Source organism: Orcinus orca, chromosome 3, assembly GCF_937001465.1.
Source record: "Orcinus orca chromosome 3, mOrcOrc1.1, whole genome shotgun sequence".
Lineage (NCBI taxonomy): Eukaryota > Metazoa > Chordata > Mammalia > Artiodactyla > Delphinidae > Orcinus > Orcinus orca.
The window spans coordinates 108,602,154-108,620,443 of NC_064561.1; the positions used below are offsets into that span (position 1 = coordinate 108,602,154).

The 18,290-nt window shown below is 37.9% G+C and overlaps 1 protein-coding gene across 1 annotated transcript in view; it reads right to left on the bottom strand.

Moving 5' to 3' along the window:
• FAM81B (family with sequence similarity 81 member B) overlaps positions 1-18,290 on the bottom strand; it is a 49,225-nt gene that overhangs the window by 18,353 nt on the left and 12,582 nt on the right. Inside the window, exons 3-4 of the mRNA XM_004263525.2 lie at positions 14,902-15,145; positions 9,153-9,271 (exon numbers count right to left, since the gene is read on the bottom strand). Of these exons, the coding sequence (XP_004263573.2) occupies positions 9,153-9,271; positions 14,902-15,145 (363 nt within the window). The remainder of the gene's footprint in view (positions 1-9,152; positions 9,272-14,901; positions 15,146-18,290) is intronic.

Sequence of the window (18,290 nt, forward strand, 5' to 3'; positions counted from 1 at the left end):
ATGAAGGATAGGGCGGAGAGCGCTGTCGTGTTGTCTTTTGTATATGAGTCACTAGAGATCACTTTGAAGTTTGTCATCCTATAAAATAACTGTTTTGACTATCATCGAGTAATATTTATGAGGAATTATATTTTCATATTGTCATGCTAAGTGCTATAAATATTGTTTTATGACTGTCAACATTTTTTAGGCTCTAGAAGTGAATTTCTTAAGATTTTTGGTGCCAAAGTTGAGCCAAAGGTGAGCTAAGGATGGTAATTTTCCTGAGAAACCTCTTGAAAGGGATACCAGATAAATGGTGAGGGGTGGGGACACTGCTGGGAGGAAAAATTAGGAAGTATTCTGATAAAAAAAGGGAGCACCAAAGTCATGGGCGAAAGCCATTTCACACGTTTGTATATATAAACTGTTATTGTCAGAACAACCTCTACTGTTGGTTAGAATATTCTTACGTGAGTTCACATTAAGACACCCAAAGGCTACGCGGGAGTAGTTGCTGCTGCCCCCTCTCCCTGCCGCCTCTCACCCAGCGCCACCTGCTCCCATGCTCAGGGACCGCTGGTCTGTGCGTTGTAGGCTAGTGGTTGAGGATTTAGTCAGATAGATGCGTCTTTGAGTCTGGCTTTGTTTGTGATCTGGGACAATTTTCTTAACATCTGTAAGTTTCAGTTTTCCTTATCTGAGAAAAGGGGGTAACGATGCTGAGGTCACTGCATGTAGCTGCACAGTTTGTCCCCTGCACAACTCCAGGGCGTGCCAGACATATGGTGAGGGGGACCATGTGAACAATGTCTCCCGGAGTGCTGTGTGCTCAGCTTTCCAAACCATAAGCGGCTGTCTTGAAGGGTGGACCTGCCTAGGGTTATTGAAGGATGAAGGAGGTAATGAATGCAAAATGTTTAGCCAGTGGCTGGCACAGAGGAAGAACCCACACAGGATCAGCAGCTACTGTTTATTTCCTCAAATAAATAAACAGTTGAGAGTTGCCACCTTTTCATTCTCACCCCACCTCACCAGCTTAACCCCACACGTTGAAGTCAAGGGTTAGTGGTTTTTCAAAGCTGCACTCCATATTTCAAAAGGAAGTTTCTCTCTCTCTCCTTTGAAGTGATTTTATTGTTTCTTTTAAAATAACACATGCTCGTTATAAAAAAATTACACATAATACAAAAAGAAAAGAACAAAGAAGAGAGTTAACATCATCCCAAATTCCACTTTTCAGAGATAGTCATTGCTAATATTTGGTTATTATTTCATTCACCATTATACAAAATACACATATTATATAGATATGATGTGTGGTTATATGTATATATATGTATATATATTACACATGGAGAGAGGAAGAAAGAAATATAATAAATTAATTTTAGAATATTAGGATTATAGGTACCAGTTTTAGTTAAAAACCTTACATTGAATTTTTTTTTTTTTTTTTTTCCGGTACACGGGCCTCTCTCACTGTTGTGGCCTCTCCGGTTGCGGAGCACAGGCTCTGGACGCGCAGGCTCAGCGGCCATGGCTCACGGGCCCAGCCGCTCCACGGCATGTGGGATCTTCCCGGACCGGGGCATGAACCCGCATCCCCTGCATCGGCAGGTGGACTCTCAACCACTGCGCCACCAGGGAAGCCCCCTTACATTGAATTTTAATTTAACCTAAGGAAAGGAAACTGTAGTGAAAAATTGCTGAACTTTAAATATATATATATATCTCCTCACTACAAGAGCTATTTCTAAAGAATGAAGTTATAAAAAGCTAACATAGATTGGAATCATTATACTTTTTACAACTGCCATTTCAACTTTAGAAATTATCTATTGGCCATATGCCAAAAAGTGAGCAACTAAATGTTTATATCCTTGCTCTTTCAACAGTTTTTGTTAATACTTTTCTATTTTAAAAATAACAGTTTTTATGACATTTACAGTGCGTTCTGCAACTAAATTTCCCACTCTTATTGAATCTTCATTCTATATTTAGAGTCTATGTTCAATGACAGTCCTTTAAAACTATGATTTCTTATCTGAAATCCTTATTTTGATTTTTTTTTGGCTGCGTTGGTTCTTTGTTGCTGCCCGTGGGCTTTCTCTAGTTGCAGTGAGCGGGGGCTACTCTTTGTTGAGGTGCTCAGGCTTCTCATTGCAGTGGCTTCTCTTGTTGAGGAGTGTGGGCTCTAGGTGCATGGACTTCAGTAGTTGTGGCATGCAGGCTCAGTAGTTGTAGCGCATGGGCTTAGTTGCTCCACAGCATGTGGGATCTTCCCAGACTCGAACCTCTGTCCCGTGCATTGGCAGGCGGATTCTTAACCACTGCGCCACCAGAGATGTCCCCCCTTATTTTGATTTAATTCTTTGGTTGGCCAGATTTTGTCATCCAGATTTCAAAAGAAGGATCCAGGAAGTATTGGAATCTTTACATTCATGAATACTTGAGAATGTCTGTTCTCTTATACTTGAAAAGTAATTTGGTTAAGAAGACATTATTGGGTCACTTTTTGTTTTGTTCAGAACATGATAGACATTGCTCCATTCTTACCTGGCACGGTTTGAGGTGGAGAAGTCTGAGATGACTATGTTTTTTCATTATTCTTTTATGTAATCTGTTTTGTCTACCTAGATGTCTAATGATTCTTTTTGGTTTTTCTTTTTCCTTCTATTGATTCTTTATCCTTGACATTCAGTAACTTCAACCAGGTATCTTGGTTTAATTGTTCTTATGTACATTTTTCTGGGGTTGCAGTTTTCCTTTTGATCTACAGATTCAAATCTCTTGTTTCAAGAAAGCTTTCTCTCTTATAAGCATAAATATTTTTTTCTTCTGAAGAATTTGTTCTTTTTCTTCTTTAGGAGCTCCTCTTATGTCTCTGTTGAATGAGGTCTGTGTTGTCTTCCCTGTACATCATTTCTCTAACCATTTTTATATAGAAAAGCATTTTTGTTTTGTACAGTTTGTTCATGCCTTTTTTAAAAAAATAACTTATTTTCACTTGTATGTATCCTCTTTTGGGGACTTCTAAAGTAGATTGAACCCCTGTAATATTTTAATGTTTTCTTTCACCTATCCCTGAGCAATTCCAGTTCATCTATCTCCTTTTGTTATTTGATAATCTCTTTTGGGGGGGGAACCCTTTTATCTCTTATTTTTATCAAAGTAAAACATGTTTATAGTTTAAAAGTCAATAATAACAAGAAGGCTAATAACACACTGCAGTGGTTCTTGCCTCTGCCTCTCCCTACTTCTCTCAGTTCCTCTCCCAGGAGGCAAGAGCCCACCTTCACCCACACTCTCAGAGGTGCCTGGCCCAGCCCTCCTAAGCCTGTGAGAGGTCTGTGGTGTAAAACCAGGTCATTCTCAGCTTATCCCACAGCTTTAAAACTGGTCTCATTACATCTGCTCAGTCAGTTTCCACATGTCTGTCTTCTAGGTTCCAGTGTTTCTAGGCTGATATCCCCTGTCTTTGTGCGTTTATGTTTTAAAGAGAAAACTCTTTTTTACTGTAGACTTAGTGGGGCTTTTGGAAGGAGCAAAATGACATGCGACAGTTCAATCAGCAATCTTCTTTTATCTCTTTTGTTTACTCTTAATTTCTTTGAAACCAGGAGAACTTTAATTTGAACTCTTCCTCTGTTTTTCTGGGTAATTCCTGTCATGAGATATATTCATCAGTCTTACACTTTTATCTACCTACGTACCTATCTATCGATCTATCGATCGATCGACGGTGGTGGTGGTTTTCACGCACAGGCCAGATTCTTCCTAAGTCCCACTTTCACATCTTCCTGAGATTCTGGCCACTGGCCTATGAGTGAGAGTATATATATATATATATTTTTTTTTTATTAAATAATTTTTATTGGAGTAGAGTTGATTTCCACTGTTGTGTTAATTTCAGGTGTACAGCAAAGTGAGTCAGTTATACATATACATATCTCCACTCTTTTTTAGATTCTTTTTCCGTATAGGTCATTACAGAGTATTGATTAGAGTTCCCTGTGCTATACCGTAGGTCCTTATTATCTATTTTATATACAGTTGTGTGTATATGTCAGTCCCAATCTCCCAGTTTATCCCTCCCTGCCCCCCTTACTGCCAGGTAACCATGAGTTTGTTTTCTACATCTGTAACTCTATTTCTGTTTTGTAGATAAATTCATTTGTAACCTTTTTTTAGATTCCACATATAAGCAATATCATATGATATTTGTTTTTCTCTGCCTGACTTACTTCACTCAGCATGACAATCCCTAGGTCCATCCATGTTGCTGTAAATGGCCTTGTTTCATTCCTTTTTTATGGCCGAATAACATTCCATTGTATATATGTGAGTTAGTGTGTGTTTGGTGGAGAGTAGATCACTTCCTCTACTCAGCCTTATCGTTATCAAATCTGTTGTTTCTTTAGGCCCAGGGAAGAGGGCACATCTCCCCGTTTTCTCCTCAAAAACCAGATTGGTGTATCTCACAGCAAATCATCATGATAGATTCTTTCATGTGATGTTATCGCCTCCTCTCCTTCCTCAGCCCGTTGCGCCCCAGCTGGTTTCTCTCAGGCATGAAGTGGCAAGAAGGGAGGCCCCAGAAGATAAATAGCACGATTGCATCTTCAGCTCTACCCACTCTGCTCTTCTGTGTTGCTGACCTGAATCTCTCAAGGGACGTTTCCTATCTCTCCTGTGACTCACCCCATCCCCTAGGTAACATTGCTATATTCAAAATATTTGGTCTATGCCTTTCTGAATTATGCCTCTTGATTTGGAGGAAATCATTATGTTTAAGGTCTAAGGAGAACACTATCAGTCCAAATATCTCAGTATTTGCTAAGTGTGCTCTGTTTGAAGTTCGTGGTTATGGCAACTTCCATGTTCTAGTAAAGATGAAGTTTTTTGTTTCCTTCCTTTTATTTTTACTGGCATTGAGATGTCTCAAGTGGAGTAAAAATATCTTTAACGAGAAGTCCCCACTCTTTTCAAAAGTTGACAGTATCCAAATAATATCATTATTGTTTCTCCAAAGGACATGACTTATGCTTTTAATCCCACATCAACACAACATTTTTTTTTCATCTGCAGATCTGCCTTGGGGTCCCAAATAGTCAAGTGCGGATAGAGGGCTGGCCTCCTCTGGCTGCTTCTACAGATTGTAAGCCGTCTGTGTGGCTGCCTTTTACATACCTGCCTTTTTCTTTCTTTGCACATGAGACTAATCTATCAAATACAGTACAGAGTGTCAAAAACAGGCCAGACAACTTCGAGAACCTCATCTCATTGGAAGTATTTGCTTTTAAACTGCCACTATATTGGAGTGGAAAATAAGATATAAAATTCAAAGTACATTGTTGTTATTCAAATATTGAGTTTGATTTATGAAGCAGTAAAAGGTTTGCTAGGAATTATGTTAAAATAATCAACTTAGGACTTCCCTGGTGGCGCAGTGGTTGAGAGTCCGCCTGCCGATGCAGGGGACACGGGTTCGTGCCCTGGTCTGGGAAGATCCCACATGCCGCGGAGCAGCTAGGCCCATGAGCCATGGCTGCTGAACCTGCGCGTCCGGAGCCTGTGCTCCGCAACGGGAGAGGCCACAACAGTGAGAGGCCCACGTACTGCAAAAAAAAAAAAAAAAAATCAACTTTGTTTCACTTATGCCAAAATGCTAACTGGAATTAAGGTCAATATATGTGGGAAAAAAGTAATTAATCTGCCTCAGCTGGTCCATGGGTCGTTTGCCTGCAAAAATACGGAAAAGAAAAAATGGAAGTGTGAATTTAAATCTCATGGGTTTTAGCCAGAATCTGTCTCAAATCACTAGATTTAAGAAAGTTTCATAAAAGGGAGACATTTGAAGGAAAAATAAGACCTTGTCCTAAAATCACTGCTTCATATTAAAGGGGAAGGTAAGTAAGCAATCAGAGAGCAAGTTGGAGGAAGAGGGGGCTGTTGATTTTTCCCTCCTCCCTCAGATGCACCAAATAACCAGCAAAATGTGGATCAAGTCCCTCTGAGTAAAATTCAGAAACTGGTTTAGAGACTTCTACACATCAGGCAACTAATACCCACATCAAACTGGGTGGAAAAAGTTGAGACACACATGCCATAAGCCCCATCCCTGGTGCAGCACCTTACTGTTGGGAGGAAACCCCCAAATCCGATTCTCCATGGGGAGCAAAGGGTGTGGACCATACATCTAGCTGCCACCCAAGAGACTGGCTCCCAAATCACCAAGCCCTGAGACCCGATGGGGCTCATCTGTGAGTCCCTTGGGATCACAGAAAACAAAGAGGGGGTTTTAAATGGTCACATGATTTAAAAAAATGGGCAAAAACCTGAACAGATATTTGTCCATAGATGATGTACAAATGGCCAACAGGTACATGAAAAAGAGCTCTATATTACTAATCAGGGAAATGCAAATCAAAACCATATCACCTCATACCTGTTAAGATGAGAATTATCAAACAAATAAAAGATAACAAGTATTGGTGCAGATGTGGAGAAAAGGGAATCCTTCTACACTGTTAACAGGAATGTAAATTGGTATAGCCATTATACAAAACAGAATGGAGGTTCTTTTAAAAATTAAAAATAGAACTGTTATATCATCCAGAAATCCCCCCTCTGGATACATATCCAAAGGAAATGAAATGAATACCTGGAAGAAATATGTACTTTCATGTTCATTGCAGCAATATTCATAATAACCAGGATATGGAAACAACCTAAGTGTCTTTGGATGAATAGATAAAGAAATTGTGATACACACACACACACACACACTCTGAAATTTTCAGCCTCAGAAAAGGAGACATTGCCATTTGCAACAACATGGATGAACCTGGAGGACATTATGCTCAGTAAAAAAAGCCAGACACAGGAGGAAAAAACTGCATCATTTCATTTATATGTGGAACCTAAAAAAGTCAAATACATAGAAACAGAGAGGAGAACAGTGGTTATTAGGGGTGAGGAGGTGGGGGAAATGGGGAGACGTCGATCAAGGGCACAAAGTGGCCGTTCTGTAGGCTGCATAAGTCTAGAGACCTAATGCACCGTGTGATGACTACAGTGAATAATGCTGTATTGAAGAATGGAAATATGCTAAGAGAGTAGATTTCAGGTGCTCTCATCAGACACACATAAACGTAACTCTGTGAGGAGAAGATATGCTAATTAGCTTGACTATAGTAATCATTTTAGTATGTATAGGTATATCAAATCATCGTGTACACCTTAAATACATACAACATTTTGTAAAAAGGAAACAAAAAAAAGAAACTGGAGCAGAACAAAAATAGTTGCACATCTTTTCCTTGATATTATTCCATTCATCTCTTGACTTCATCTGAATCTGTTTGTGACTTTGTCTTGTATGTAAGAGAGGATTTACAAGAATGAAATAGTAGGGTCTTAAGTGGTTTGCAGAAAAAAAAAATAGTTGAAGTGTCATCAGCACCAAGTTGAACCAAATTCCATTCAAGAGATTTTTGGTGTTTATCTTCTTTGTAAAATCATGGCACATCTAAGTAGGGTGATGGGTTTGCTGGGGTTTGTTTTATTATCTTGCTTCATAGCTTACCCAAATATTATAAAAATTCTTTTCCATGTATCAAATATTATAGAATCAAATATACAATTTTATATATTTTAAAATATGTATACATATAATATATAATTATATATGTATGTTTATGTTTGTGTATACACACACACACACACATATGTACTAATCCTGTAGATTCTGTTTTCTGAATGTCTGTTACGTGCTCTGGACTTGCACGGCCAGTGCTTTAGTTTAGACATTTCTCACCTTGATTGCTACAATAGCTTCCTTTCACCTTCATGCCTTCTTTCTGTACCCCACCAATTTGGCTACTACTAGACGGTCACTAAATGTCATCCCCTTACTTAAAATCTTCCCATGGCTATTTATAACTTTCTACATAAAGTTTAAACTTTTTACCTTGGCCAAAGATCCTCATCACCCAACTCTGGACCATTTCTCTAGCTTCATCTCCCAATCTCCCATCTCTCCCTAAGTGCAAATCCAAAATAACATAACTAAAATACTCTTCTCACAGGTAGCCCCTGAACATGTCACAGTAATTTACCCCTCAGTTCTTTTGCACATATCTTGCCTCCTATGTGAAGTGCCTTTCCTTTCCTTCCCTGTCTAGTTAACTGCTACAAACCTTTCAAAATTCATGTCAAGTGTCACCTCCTCCAGGAAACCATCTTTATGACCCCATCTGATTTGGATATTCCCATAGCACCCCAGGCTTTCATTATAGTGGTCACCTCATTGATTTATGTTTTCCCAGGTAGACTTTGAATTTACAGGAAAGGGACCATGTTGCTGAAACTCTGAATACTAGCACACTGCCTGGCATATAGAAGTGTTTAATACTTTTTTTGTCGTTGTTGTTGAATGGACGGATACCCTAGAAGAGGTTTGTCTTAGGTGTTAATCACCTAATTATTATTGGTCATTAATTATAATTATTGGTCATTAACACTTGAGAGCAGATTAATGAGATGAAGGTGGGGGTATTTCAGGAGAGAGGAGAGAGGTGCTGGCAGAAGATGTAAAGGTGGAAAGGTGTCCACGCTCAGCCACTCACAAGTCATCTTTCATGTGTCAACCAGAGCGGTCCTGCCATTGTCAATGCCTACAAATTTTTGCTGAACTGTACACCATGAATTCTTCCAACTTACAAGTCTCATACAAAGGATATCATTCAAAATTTTATTCACTTGACCATTAAATCCCTTTTGCTAGGCTTCTATATGTAATTATTGTATATTTTAAATGTTTTAATCCCTAGATTTGATACATCTGGGGATTTTGTGGTTTTTGAGGTTTCAAGGGTATGTCTTTGTATAGATGTTGGCATTTGGACAGCTGAGGGCTGTAAAGACAAGACTTGTCATTTGCAGATGAAACCAAATGGGGCATTCTGTATGAGAGGTCCTTTATAGAACCCTTGGATCTCACAGGGAGCATGAGGCTTTCAAATTTCATGATACACTTTCTCAGTTACTATCTCATCATTTAGCTTAAAGGTAGTATCTTGTTTTCTACAATATGGGACTTGTTTAGGGATGAGAACTCAGTGGCCAGCAACTGACCACTAAGCATTAGTTAACACGCTGCTTCTCACCTGGCTACTCTTCCTCGAAGATCTCCAACTCCTTGAAGGTGTTTGGTGTTTAGGTCCTGTACTGCAAAATTAATTCCTGTGGCTGCCACGTCTCGAGCTTTTATTTGTTCCTCCAACATCTGCAATATTTGAGTTAAAATTCCCATTAATTTCCCATCAGACATGGTAAGAAAATATCATTTAAAGTAGAGGTTACAAAATTGGGTGCATTTCCTAGTTAGGCTGATAGTGTAAGTGAGTGAGAGGGTCCTGTATCAGAGAGAAGGCATCTTTGCTTTATTTGAGGGAGATAGTGATGGCATTGAGTCCTGCCGATTGTTGCCAGGTGGGCATGATGGTTCAACGATGTCTCAACAGAAGCCAGAAATCCAGATTTTATGTTAAGTTTCTCATTTTAAAATATTGACATCTTATTTAAATTCTTTTACAGACACCATATGGGCCAAACAAAACATATTTATTGTGTTATTATGGCCATGGCCATCATCGACATAAAAGCTTTTCACAAAAACCTCTTTCAGAATTGGTGGTACAGTTTAGAAGAAGGAACTTTTCATATGGCATCAAGCAAGGCCCTTTACAGATTGAATCAGAACCACAATGAAGCTAATACAATTAACACAAGCAAATCTGAATCAAACTGTTTCACATACATGGAGTGAAAAACATTTATTGTTTTAGATTTTTTAGAGAACATGAGAAATGTATGGCTTGAGTGTGTTCAGATTTTGCCGAGTATCCTTTATCATGCCTTCATTATGTCTTGGTGTTCTGAAATGAAGCTGACTGTCCTATACCACCAGGTCGGTGTTCCCCCAAACAGTGGGTTTTAATTTTTGGCACTCATACATAAAAATTAAAAAATTTTGCTTGTCTATAGAAAAAATTTATATCTTGCTTGACATTCAAACAGATTTCAAAGTAAAGACATAAAAATTAATTTATGTTTACTCAGAAAACCGTTTAGAGGATGGAAAACACAAACAACTTTTTGATTTACCAAAACATTAAAGGTTAATTGCTATATTTTACCAAGGCCTGAACCATGTTAAATTTGTGATTATGAATTTTTGGAGGAAAAGAAGGAATTTTATAGGAAATGAATTATAGAAATTTCAAAGACTATATACAGAATCTTACCCATTTGTAAACTGGCAGATTGAGACAATCCAAGAACAAATATAGCTTTAACTGGAGACATAAAAGTGTCAAGAACACTAGCTAGAGGTGTTTTTGTTTTAGCTTGTTTGTTGGCTTTTGCATGCCTATAGGTGTTTTAGTTCATTCGGGCCACTATGAAAAAATACCACAGACTGAGCAGCTTATAAACAACAGAGATTTATTTCTCACTATTCTGGAGGCTGGAAGTGCAAGATCGGGGTGCCCGCATGGTTGGGTTCCGGGGAGAGCCTTCTTCTGGGCTGCAGACTGCTCACTTCCTGCTGCATCTTCACATAGTGGAAGGAGCCAGGGAGCTCTGTGAGATCTCTTTTATGAAGGCACTAATCCCATTTATGAGGACTCCACTCTCATGACCCAAATACCTCCCTAAGCCCTCCTGATACCATCACATTGGGCAGTAGGATTTCACATATGAGTTTTGAATGCGGACACAAATGTTCAGACCATAACAGTAGGTGTTGTTTTGCTTTGTTTTGTAAGGAATAGTGATAAAAAGGAACTTGCCCTATTAAATAGTAAAGCATTTTGTAAAAACGAGGATAAGTAATTGAGTGTAGCTAAATAGCTGAGTGTAGCTAAATAGCTGTGTGTAGCTAAATCAATCATTGTAATTTAATGAAGATCTTTGTAAATGTAAGAAAGAAATATGCTATATATGAGACTCAAAATCCCTGGGGAAGGAATTTCACAAATGCTGTTGAGATTTTTGGTTACTTATTCAGAAAACAGTTTAGATCCTTACCTTACACCATACATGAATATAGATTTTAGAAAAAAATAGATTTAGAATATTAAAAAAGTTAAGCCATAAAACTAACAGATAATAGAGATTATTTCATCTTTGAAATTTCTAAAGGAAATTTCTATTCTTGAAAGTAATGAGGGAAGTCACAAACCAAAATATTGGAACATTTAACTTTATCTAAAACTTGTAAAAAACAATATAAATATAATTAAGATATAAACAACCAACTGGAAAAACATTTATAATAAATGTTACTGCCAAGGGTTTCAATGGTGTGTTGCAATCATTTATACACCTGTCCTTGAGAGCCGATTGTGCATGTACATCTCTTCCCATCTTTGTGTTTAGTAACATCAGTTGGTTTTCTAAATCAATCATAGTGAGAGTATTTACACCATGGAAATAGGCAAACACTATAAACCAGGTATTTTATCCCTCAGAAAAAAAACTGATTGCTGATTGTTAAATATTTACCAAAGCATCACTGCTTATTATTCTTTTTTTAAAATAAATTTATTTATTTATTTTTGGCTACATTGGGTCTTTGTTGCTGTGCACGGGCTTTCTCTAGTTGTAGTGAGTGGGGGGCTACCTTTGTTGAGGTGCACGGGCTTCTTGTTGCAGTGGCTTCTCTTGTTGCAGAGCACAGGCTCTAGAGCGCAGGCTCAGTAGTTGTGGCACATGGGCTTAGTTGCTCCGCGGCATGTGGGATCTTCCCAGACCAGGGCTTGATCCCATGTCCCCTGCATTGGCAGGCGGATTCTTAACAACTGTGCCACCAGAGAAGTCCCACTGCTTATTTTTCTTAATAAAAAAAACTCATAAATAAAAACTAAAAAGCACTAAAATCCAAAAATACAAATTGGCAAAAGACATTAGATAGATTATTGACAGAGAAAATGTAAATTGTTATAGTCACTTTTAAAAAGTGAAAAAAAGGGAAAGATCTCATTTCTATCTCATCAAATTAGCAATAATTAAAACAATAAATCTCAATGCTGGGATAGGTGCAGTGAAAAAATCACTCTCATATAAGGCTAATGGAAGTGTAAATAGACCAATGTGGCAATATGTGTAAAGAGCTTTTATAGTGTTCTTACCCTGCTAATTCCATTTCCAAGAACGTATACAATAGGAATAATCCAAATGTGGACACATTTATGCACAACGATATTTCAATATTAGGAGAATAATTAAGCAAACCATAATGTACACACCATGCAAAGAGCTTTTAATGACATACAAAAGTGTTTATGATATAATTTTATATTAAAAATTGTGCTTACAAATGTAGTCTCAGCTTCCTAAAGGGAATGCCTGGAAAGACCAGAGGGAGATGCATCTAGGTATTTGTAGAGAATGCCATTTGGTGGTGAAATTGTGAGAACTTTTTCCTAGGTTTTAAAATTGTTTCCTAAACTTCCAAATAATTACAGTGAACAAGTATTGCTTTTATAAGTTGGAGGAAAAAGATGCAATTAAGCAATGTTGTACATGAAATGCTCTTTTCCTGAATTAAAAATAAATTAATTTTCAAACTTTAATTAGCTGCCAGCTTAAAAAATAAATATTTTGATTTAAAAAGGAACAAGCAACTTAACACAACATTGTAAAGCAACTATACTCCAACAAAAATTAATTTAAAAAAAAATAAAATAAAAAGGAACAAGAAACTTAACTGCTACAATTATTGTTGATTAAACAAAAAAATCTTTTTTTCATTTCTTTTAAAAACCAAGTCAAGCTTCTGCTCACACTTGGATCTAACTTGCTGGCTAATTTACAAATGGGCTGATCTGATTAAAGAGTTTAGGTTTTTAAAAAATACTTGGATAGCATCCATTTCTCTATAAATGCTTATTACTTTATAGTCTTAGTTATTTACTAATGGTAGTTTAATACTTTCTTCTTCATAATGTTTTAACTTCATATCTATAGTCTTTAAATACTTCCTAATTCCGTTTTCTGCACAATCAGACCAGTCCTTGTCATTTTCCCTATATATGCCAAACCCTTAACAGGATTGCAAATATTTTGAGATTTTTATGGTATTTGGAAAATGCTTTGGCTTTGTCTTTTTTCAGAGCTAATCTAAGGTAGTTATTATAGGAAAAGAAGCTCTTAGCAAGATTTCAGATATCTGGAAACTTTCTTCCCCTTAAAGCTAATAGTATTTTATTGGGGTATAATTAATATGTATTAAAATATATAAATCAAAATATATCTCTGGATGGATTTTGACAAATATAATCAACTATGTAACAAACACTGAAATCAAAATATAGAACATTCTAGAAGCATTTTGATATTTCTGAGAATGCTGTTCTCTTTTCAATTACCAAGAAGTTTTGACTCCTAAATTAGGATCTTATTTTAGTCCTGGTGCTGTATTTGATTTTCTCATCATCTCAGAGGCACTGAGCCATGTGTCTCTTGTCACTTTCATGAAAGTTCATTATGCCTGGAAACACCTTTGACCACTTTGAGAAGTAACATTGACTCTTTAGGTCCTGCTGTCAATTCAATATGTGCTAAATACCAAAAAAGTGCCTTTTAAAAGCTCACCAAGATTTTTTAACTTTCCACAGTCCCTCAAATGCAGTATGGCATTATGGGGTCTACAGATAGAAAATAAATTAACAAATATCCTTAGCCTTAAATGTATAGTCGTGAGTAAATCATTGCTGGGTCAATCTCATGGTTTTTGTTTTTTTGTCTAATCCACTATTCTATCTGATAGGAGAAAAGGACATTATTGTGTGAGGGCACTGTTGTCAATTCTCACAATTCCACACGTTTTGGGCCAGATTTTTAAACTGTATTCTCTGGAACTTTTGCCTGAAAGTTGCTACCCCAGAGTCATAATGCTCATTAGTACTTTAAAAACTCTGAAAGACCTGTAATAAGAATCTACTTGTCTTGGTTTAACCCAAGCATTTCATTTTTTGATCAGAAGCTCTATTTTTCCTTTAGCACCTTAAACATCATTCATTCATTCATTTATCTGTTCAAGAAATATTTACAGATTGCTGACTGCCTCTCATACACTGTCATCAGTTTGATGTGGGATTTAGCAGTGAACAAAATGAAGTCCCTGTCCTCACAGAGATTATATTTTAGAAGGGAAACACACTAAACAAATAAAGACCATGGTCATTTGCAATAAGTGCTATAGATAAAAATAATGTAGGGTTTAAGGGAGGTTGTGACTGTTGGGGTGAGGAGGGGGTATTTTATGGCATGTCAAGGAACCACCCTCTGATATGATGATTTTTGAGCAGGGACTGAAGGAATGAAGAATACTTTATAGAAGCATCTAGGGGAAGATGATCCACCCAGAATACACAGCAAGTGCAAAGGCCCTGAAGCCTGAGCATGTTTGGGGTGTTCTAAGAAGAGCTGGGAGCCCAGTGTGGCCAGAGTGAAGGAGAAAGGGGTAGGAGATGGGGTCAGAGTGTGATGGGCCTATGAACTAGCATTCCCACCGCCTAATGAAGACCTCTGTTTGAAATGATTATATTAATAGAATCTTGGAGATTAAGATGAAAATAAGCACCTTAGCACAATGTCTGACATTTAATGTTAGACAGTTGCCTTTTCTGTCACAGAGACATTCAACAAACATTTTCTGAACGTAGAATTTCCTTCTACTTTTTGGCAGAAATGAGAAGTTGAAATATTGACTATTTCCCTCTGAGGCAACTAAACTAAAATCATTTAAACTTAAGTAATAGTGACTCATTTCTCTAGTTGAAAAATGACGCTGGTGCTTGATAAACTTTGTCAAGCAATGATGCCAACATATGGGAAATAAAGAACTACCTCAATGTTCTGGCTGAGTGTTTTGACGATGCTGGTGATGGTCTGGATGTGGTTTTCCAGAAGCTTCCTGGCAAGTGACTCCTCCTTTTGAAAGCCATGCGTCCCCTGAAGACAGGCAGAGATATCCTCCTTGATGTGGAAAGCTTGTTCAAGGAGGAAAGCTATGGTGCGACCCTGGTTGTTCAGTCTGTCTTCTAGCTGACTTCTCTGGGTGTTTGGAATGGCAGGAAGAAAAGAATGACCCCTGGTCCGGAAAAGGAAACAACACCGCGGGTGTTACAAGGATGAACTGGACGAGCCAGAACCAGATCTTGCATCCGCACTCCTACTCCTGTATATATAAAATCCATATATATAAAATCCTATATTTTCTCCCCTGTGAGAAGTCTGTCTGTTAGGCCTTTAAACTCTGTGTAGTTAGAATCTCGGTTTATGTCTCATCTGAGAACTGGATCTGACTTATGCCCTGATCTTGTATCATGTATTTTTCCTGTTTCCCAAGCAGGAATTGTTCTACATTTTACCCGCTATTCTAACAAGCCAAGTTGGAGCTACGTAAATTTCATGCCTGATGATTCTATACTGAGGAGAGAGCTGCTTTCTAATTACTGGAAGAAATAATAGCTCAAAGGCAAAGATTAACAAAAGAGTCAGAAGGTCAACAAAAAGTAAAAAAAAATAAATTAGAAAAGGAAAATACAAAGACTAGGGCTATTTAGTATTCGGGCAAAGAAACATATAAAATCCCAATAGCTCCTACTGGCATTAGCAAATTACTCCTTCCCTTCACAGATGAACTTCTTGGAGAACAAGTTACTTTTGTTGTGTCTTTTTCTTTATTTAATTTACTTTGCTTATTTTTGTGACCTAATCTCGAAGTCATACACCATAACTTTTGCTTTAGTCCATTCCCTAGAAGCAAGTCTCTAAGTTGTGCCTATATTCAAAGCAAGGGGAGTTAGTCTCCACTTCTTGAAAAATGGAGTGTCAGAGAATTTGTGGTCATTTAAAAACCACCACACTGTCACAGTCATCTGACTGGCTTCTCAGGAATATCAAAATGCTTCTAGCATGTTTTATATTTTGATTTGGGTGGTTGTTAATAATTGATTATATTTGTCAAAATCCATCCAGATACATACTTTGTATATTTTAGGACATATTAATTATACCCCAATAAAATACTCTTAGTATTAAGAGGAAAAAAGTTTCTGGATCTCTAGAAATCTTGCTAAGAGCTTCTTTTCCTATAATAATTGATTATCCTAGATTGGCTCTGAAAAAAGACAAAGCCAAAACATTTTCCAAATACTATAAGATCTCACTACATCCACATGTCCCAGGGGTGGGAAAGCAACTGCTCTTCTAGTGTTGCTTCTTCCCGAGGAGCAAAAGGAGAAGACCTGACAGGAGAGGTTATTCTGTAGGATGGGGAGTGGCTGACTACAGTTTTACTGTGTCTGGGGCTTATCCACACCCCACCTCTCAAGCTCATTGGAGCTGACAACACTTCATTGGCGACCAGGCTCTGACTGAAATCTTCAGGGAAAGATGAACTCACAGGCCAAAATATCAGGACATTTGAGGAGCACAGTCTTTTTAAAAGCAAATTAGCCAACAAATAAACAATCTATTGGATTATCAATTCCTACGAAAGAGAATTACTGAAATATATGCAATGAGAAATTTTTTAAAGAGCTAATAAAGGTGTTAAAATGGAAGATATGGGAAGATATTAGCAAAATGAAAACAACTAGAAAACATAAACAAGTAGAAATATTAGGCATGAAAAATATAATAGTTGAAATAAAGAAACATAAAAGATGGGATAGCTATGACACAATAAATAGCTGCAGAATGAATTAGTGATTTAGGAGAGAAGATTGAGAAAATTTACCAGACAGAAGAAGGAGCGGTCACACAACTTGGAGATGCCAAGAGTCAGAATTCAAAACTCACGTCTGTCTGACTCCAAAATCAAATGTTAACCTTTACTCCCATATATTCCTGTCATTCTACGAGATAATAAGCAGAAGCAGGAGACACGCTTTGATTAACGCTACTGATGTGGCCTAATAGAGTGACAGCAGAAATGACAAACAGAAGGGTCCTCAGGCTTCAAAGCTTCTCTTTCCAGAGTTCTTTCTTCTCTTCTCAGTCCTGGCCACCGTTATCCCCTCCACTTTCGCCTCCTAACAAAGAGTGCATCTTCCACACAACAGCTAGAGTGATCTTTCTAAAAGTGTGACGATAGAACTTGCCTACTGAAAACCCTCTGATGGCTCCTCCATTCTCCGGAAATAAAATCCTGGCTCTCCTTTCCAGCCTCATCTCCTCCCACTCTTCCCTACACAGACCAATGTCTTTCTGCTCCTCAAACACGTCAAGCAGTTCCTAGCTCAGAGCCTCGGGATCTGCTGTTCCTTCTGCTTAGAGTGCAGTCTCTTCATGGCTGCCTGCTTCCCATCCTTTAAGTATCAACTTCAATATCCCCTCCTCAGGCAAACCTTCCGCTCAGTCACTTTCTATCATAATACCCCATTTCACCTTCTCCATAACATTTGTCATTACCTAAAATCATCATATTTACTTGTTTGTGTTTATTTTCTGCCCTTCATCACTAGAATGAAAGTTCCCTGCAGGCAGGCACTTTATCTAACTTGTTCTGCACCGTTTCCCCAACACTGAGAAGAGTGCCTGACACATAGCAGGTGGTCAATAAATATTTGTTGACTGACTGCTGTAGCTGGACTGTTTCCTTAAGTCTCAGTTGTTAGAAAATTGGAGGAAAAAATGGTTCCACAAAGCTCCAAGTTGTTAGAGCCTGAAAGTTTTCAGTTTCCTTTCTCGAGCAGTATAAAATAGCTTCAGCCTGGGTGAGATTCATCTTTCCTGTCACCTGCACATCTGAGGAACAGAGATGGCTTAGCTAAGTGTTTCAGTAGTAAGATTCCATCCACCACTCATTTGGCTCAAAAATGTTCTTCTGGAAAACTACCAAATGGAGCCTCATATATATAAAATCCATTTTTCTCAAACCCCAGCATGCTGACAGTGCTACCCTGGATGGGATGTATGAGTCACAGGCAGAAGGGAAGAGGATGTCAGGCCCTGCTGATGGTGACACGTAGCCTAGCAGTGGATTGCAGATTTACTCATTGTTTTCCTCGAGCTGGTGCTTCTTTCTGGACTCCAGACAATCTGCGGCCTGGATTTGCCGGTGAGAGAGGTCTTCATTTGTTCTGTACAGACCCTTGTAAATCATGCTGAATTCCTCTCCAAGTTTAGAATTTGTTCTCTCTTAGGTGTTCTCATTGTGGCAGACACAGTTGGTTAACTTCTTCTTTTTTTTTTTTTTTTTAAATTTTTTAATTTATTTTTGGCTGTGT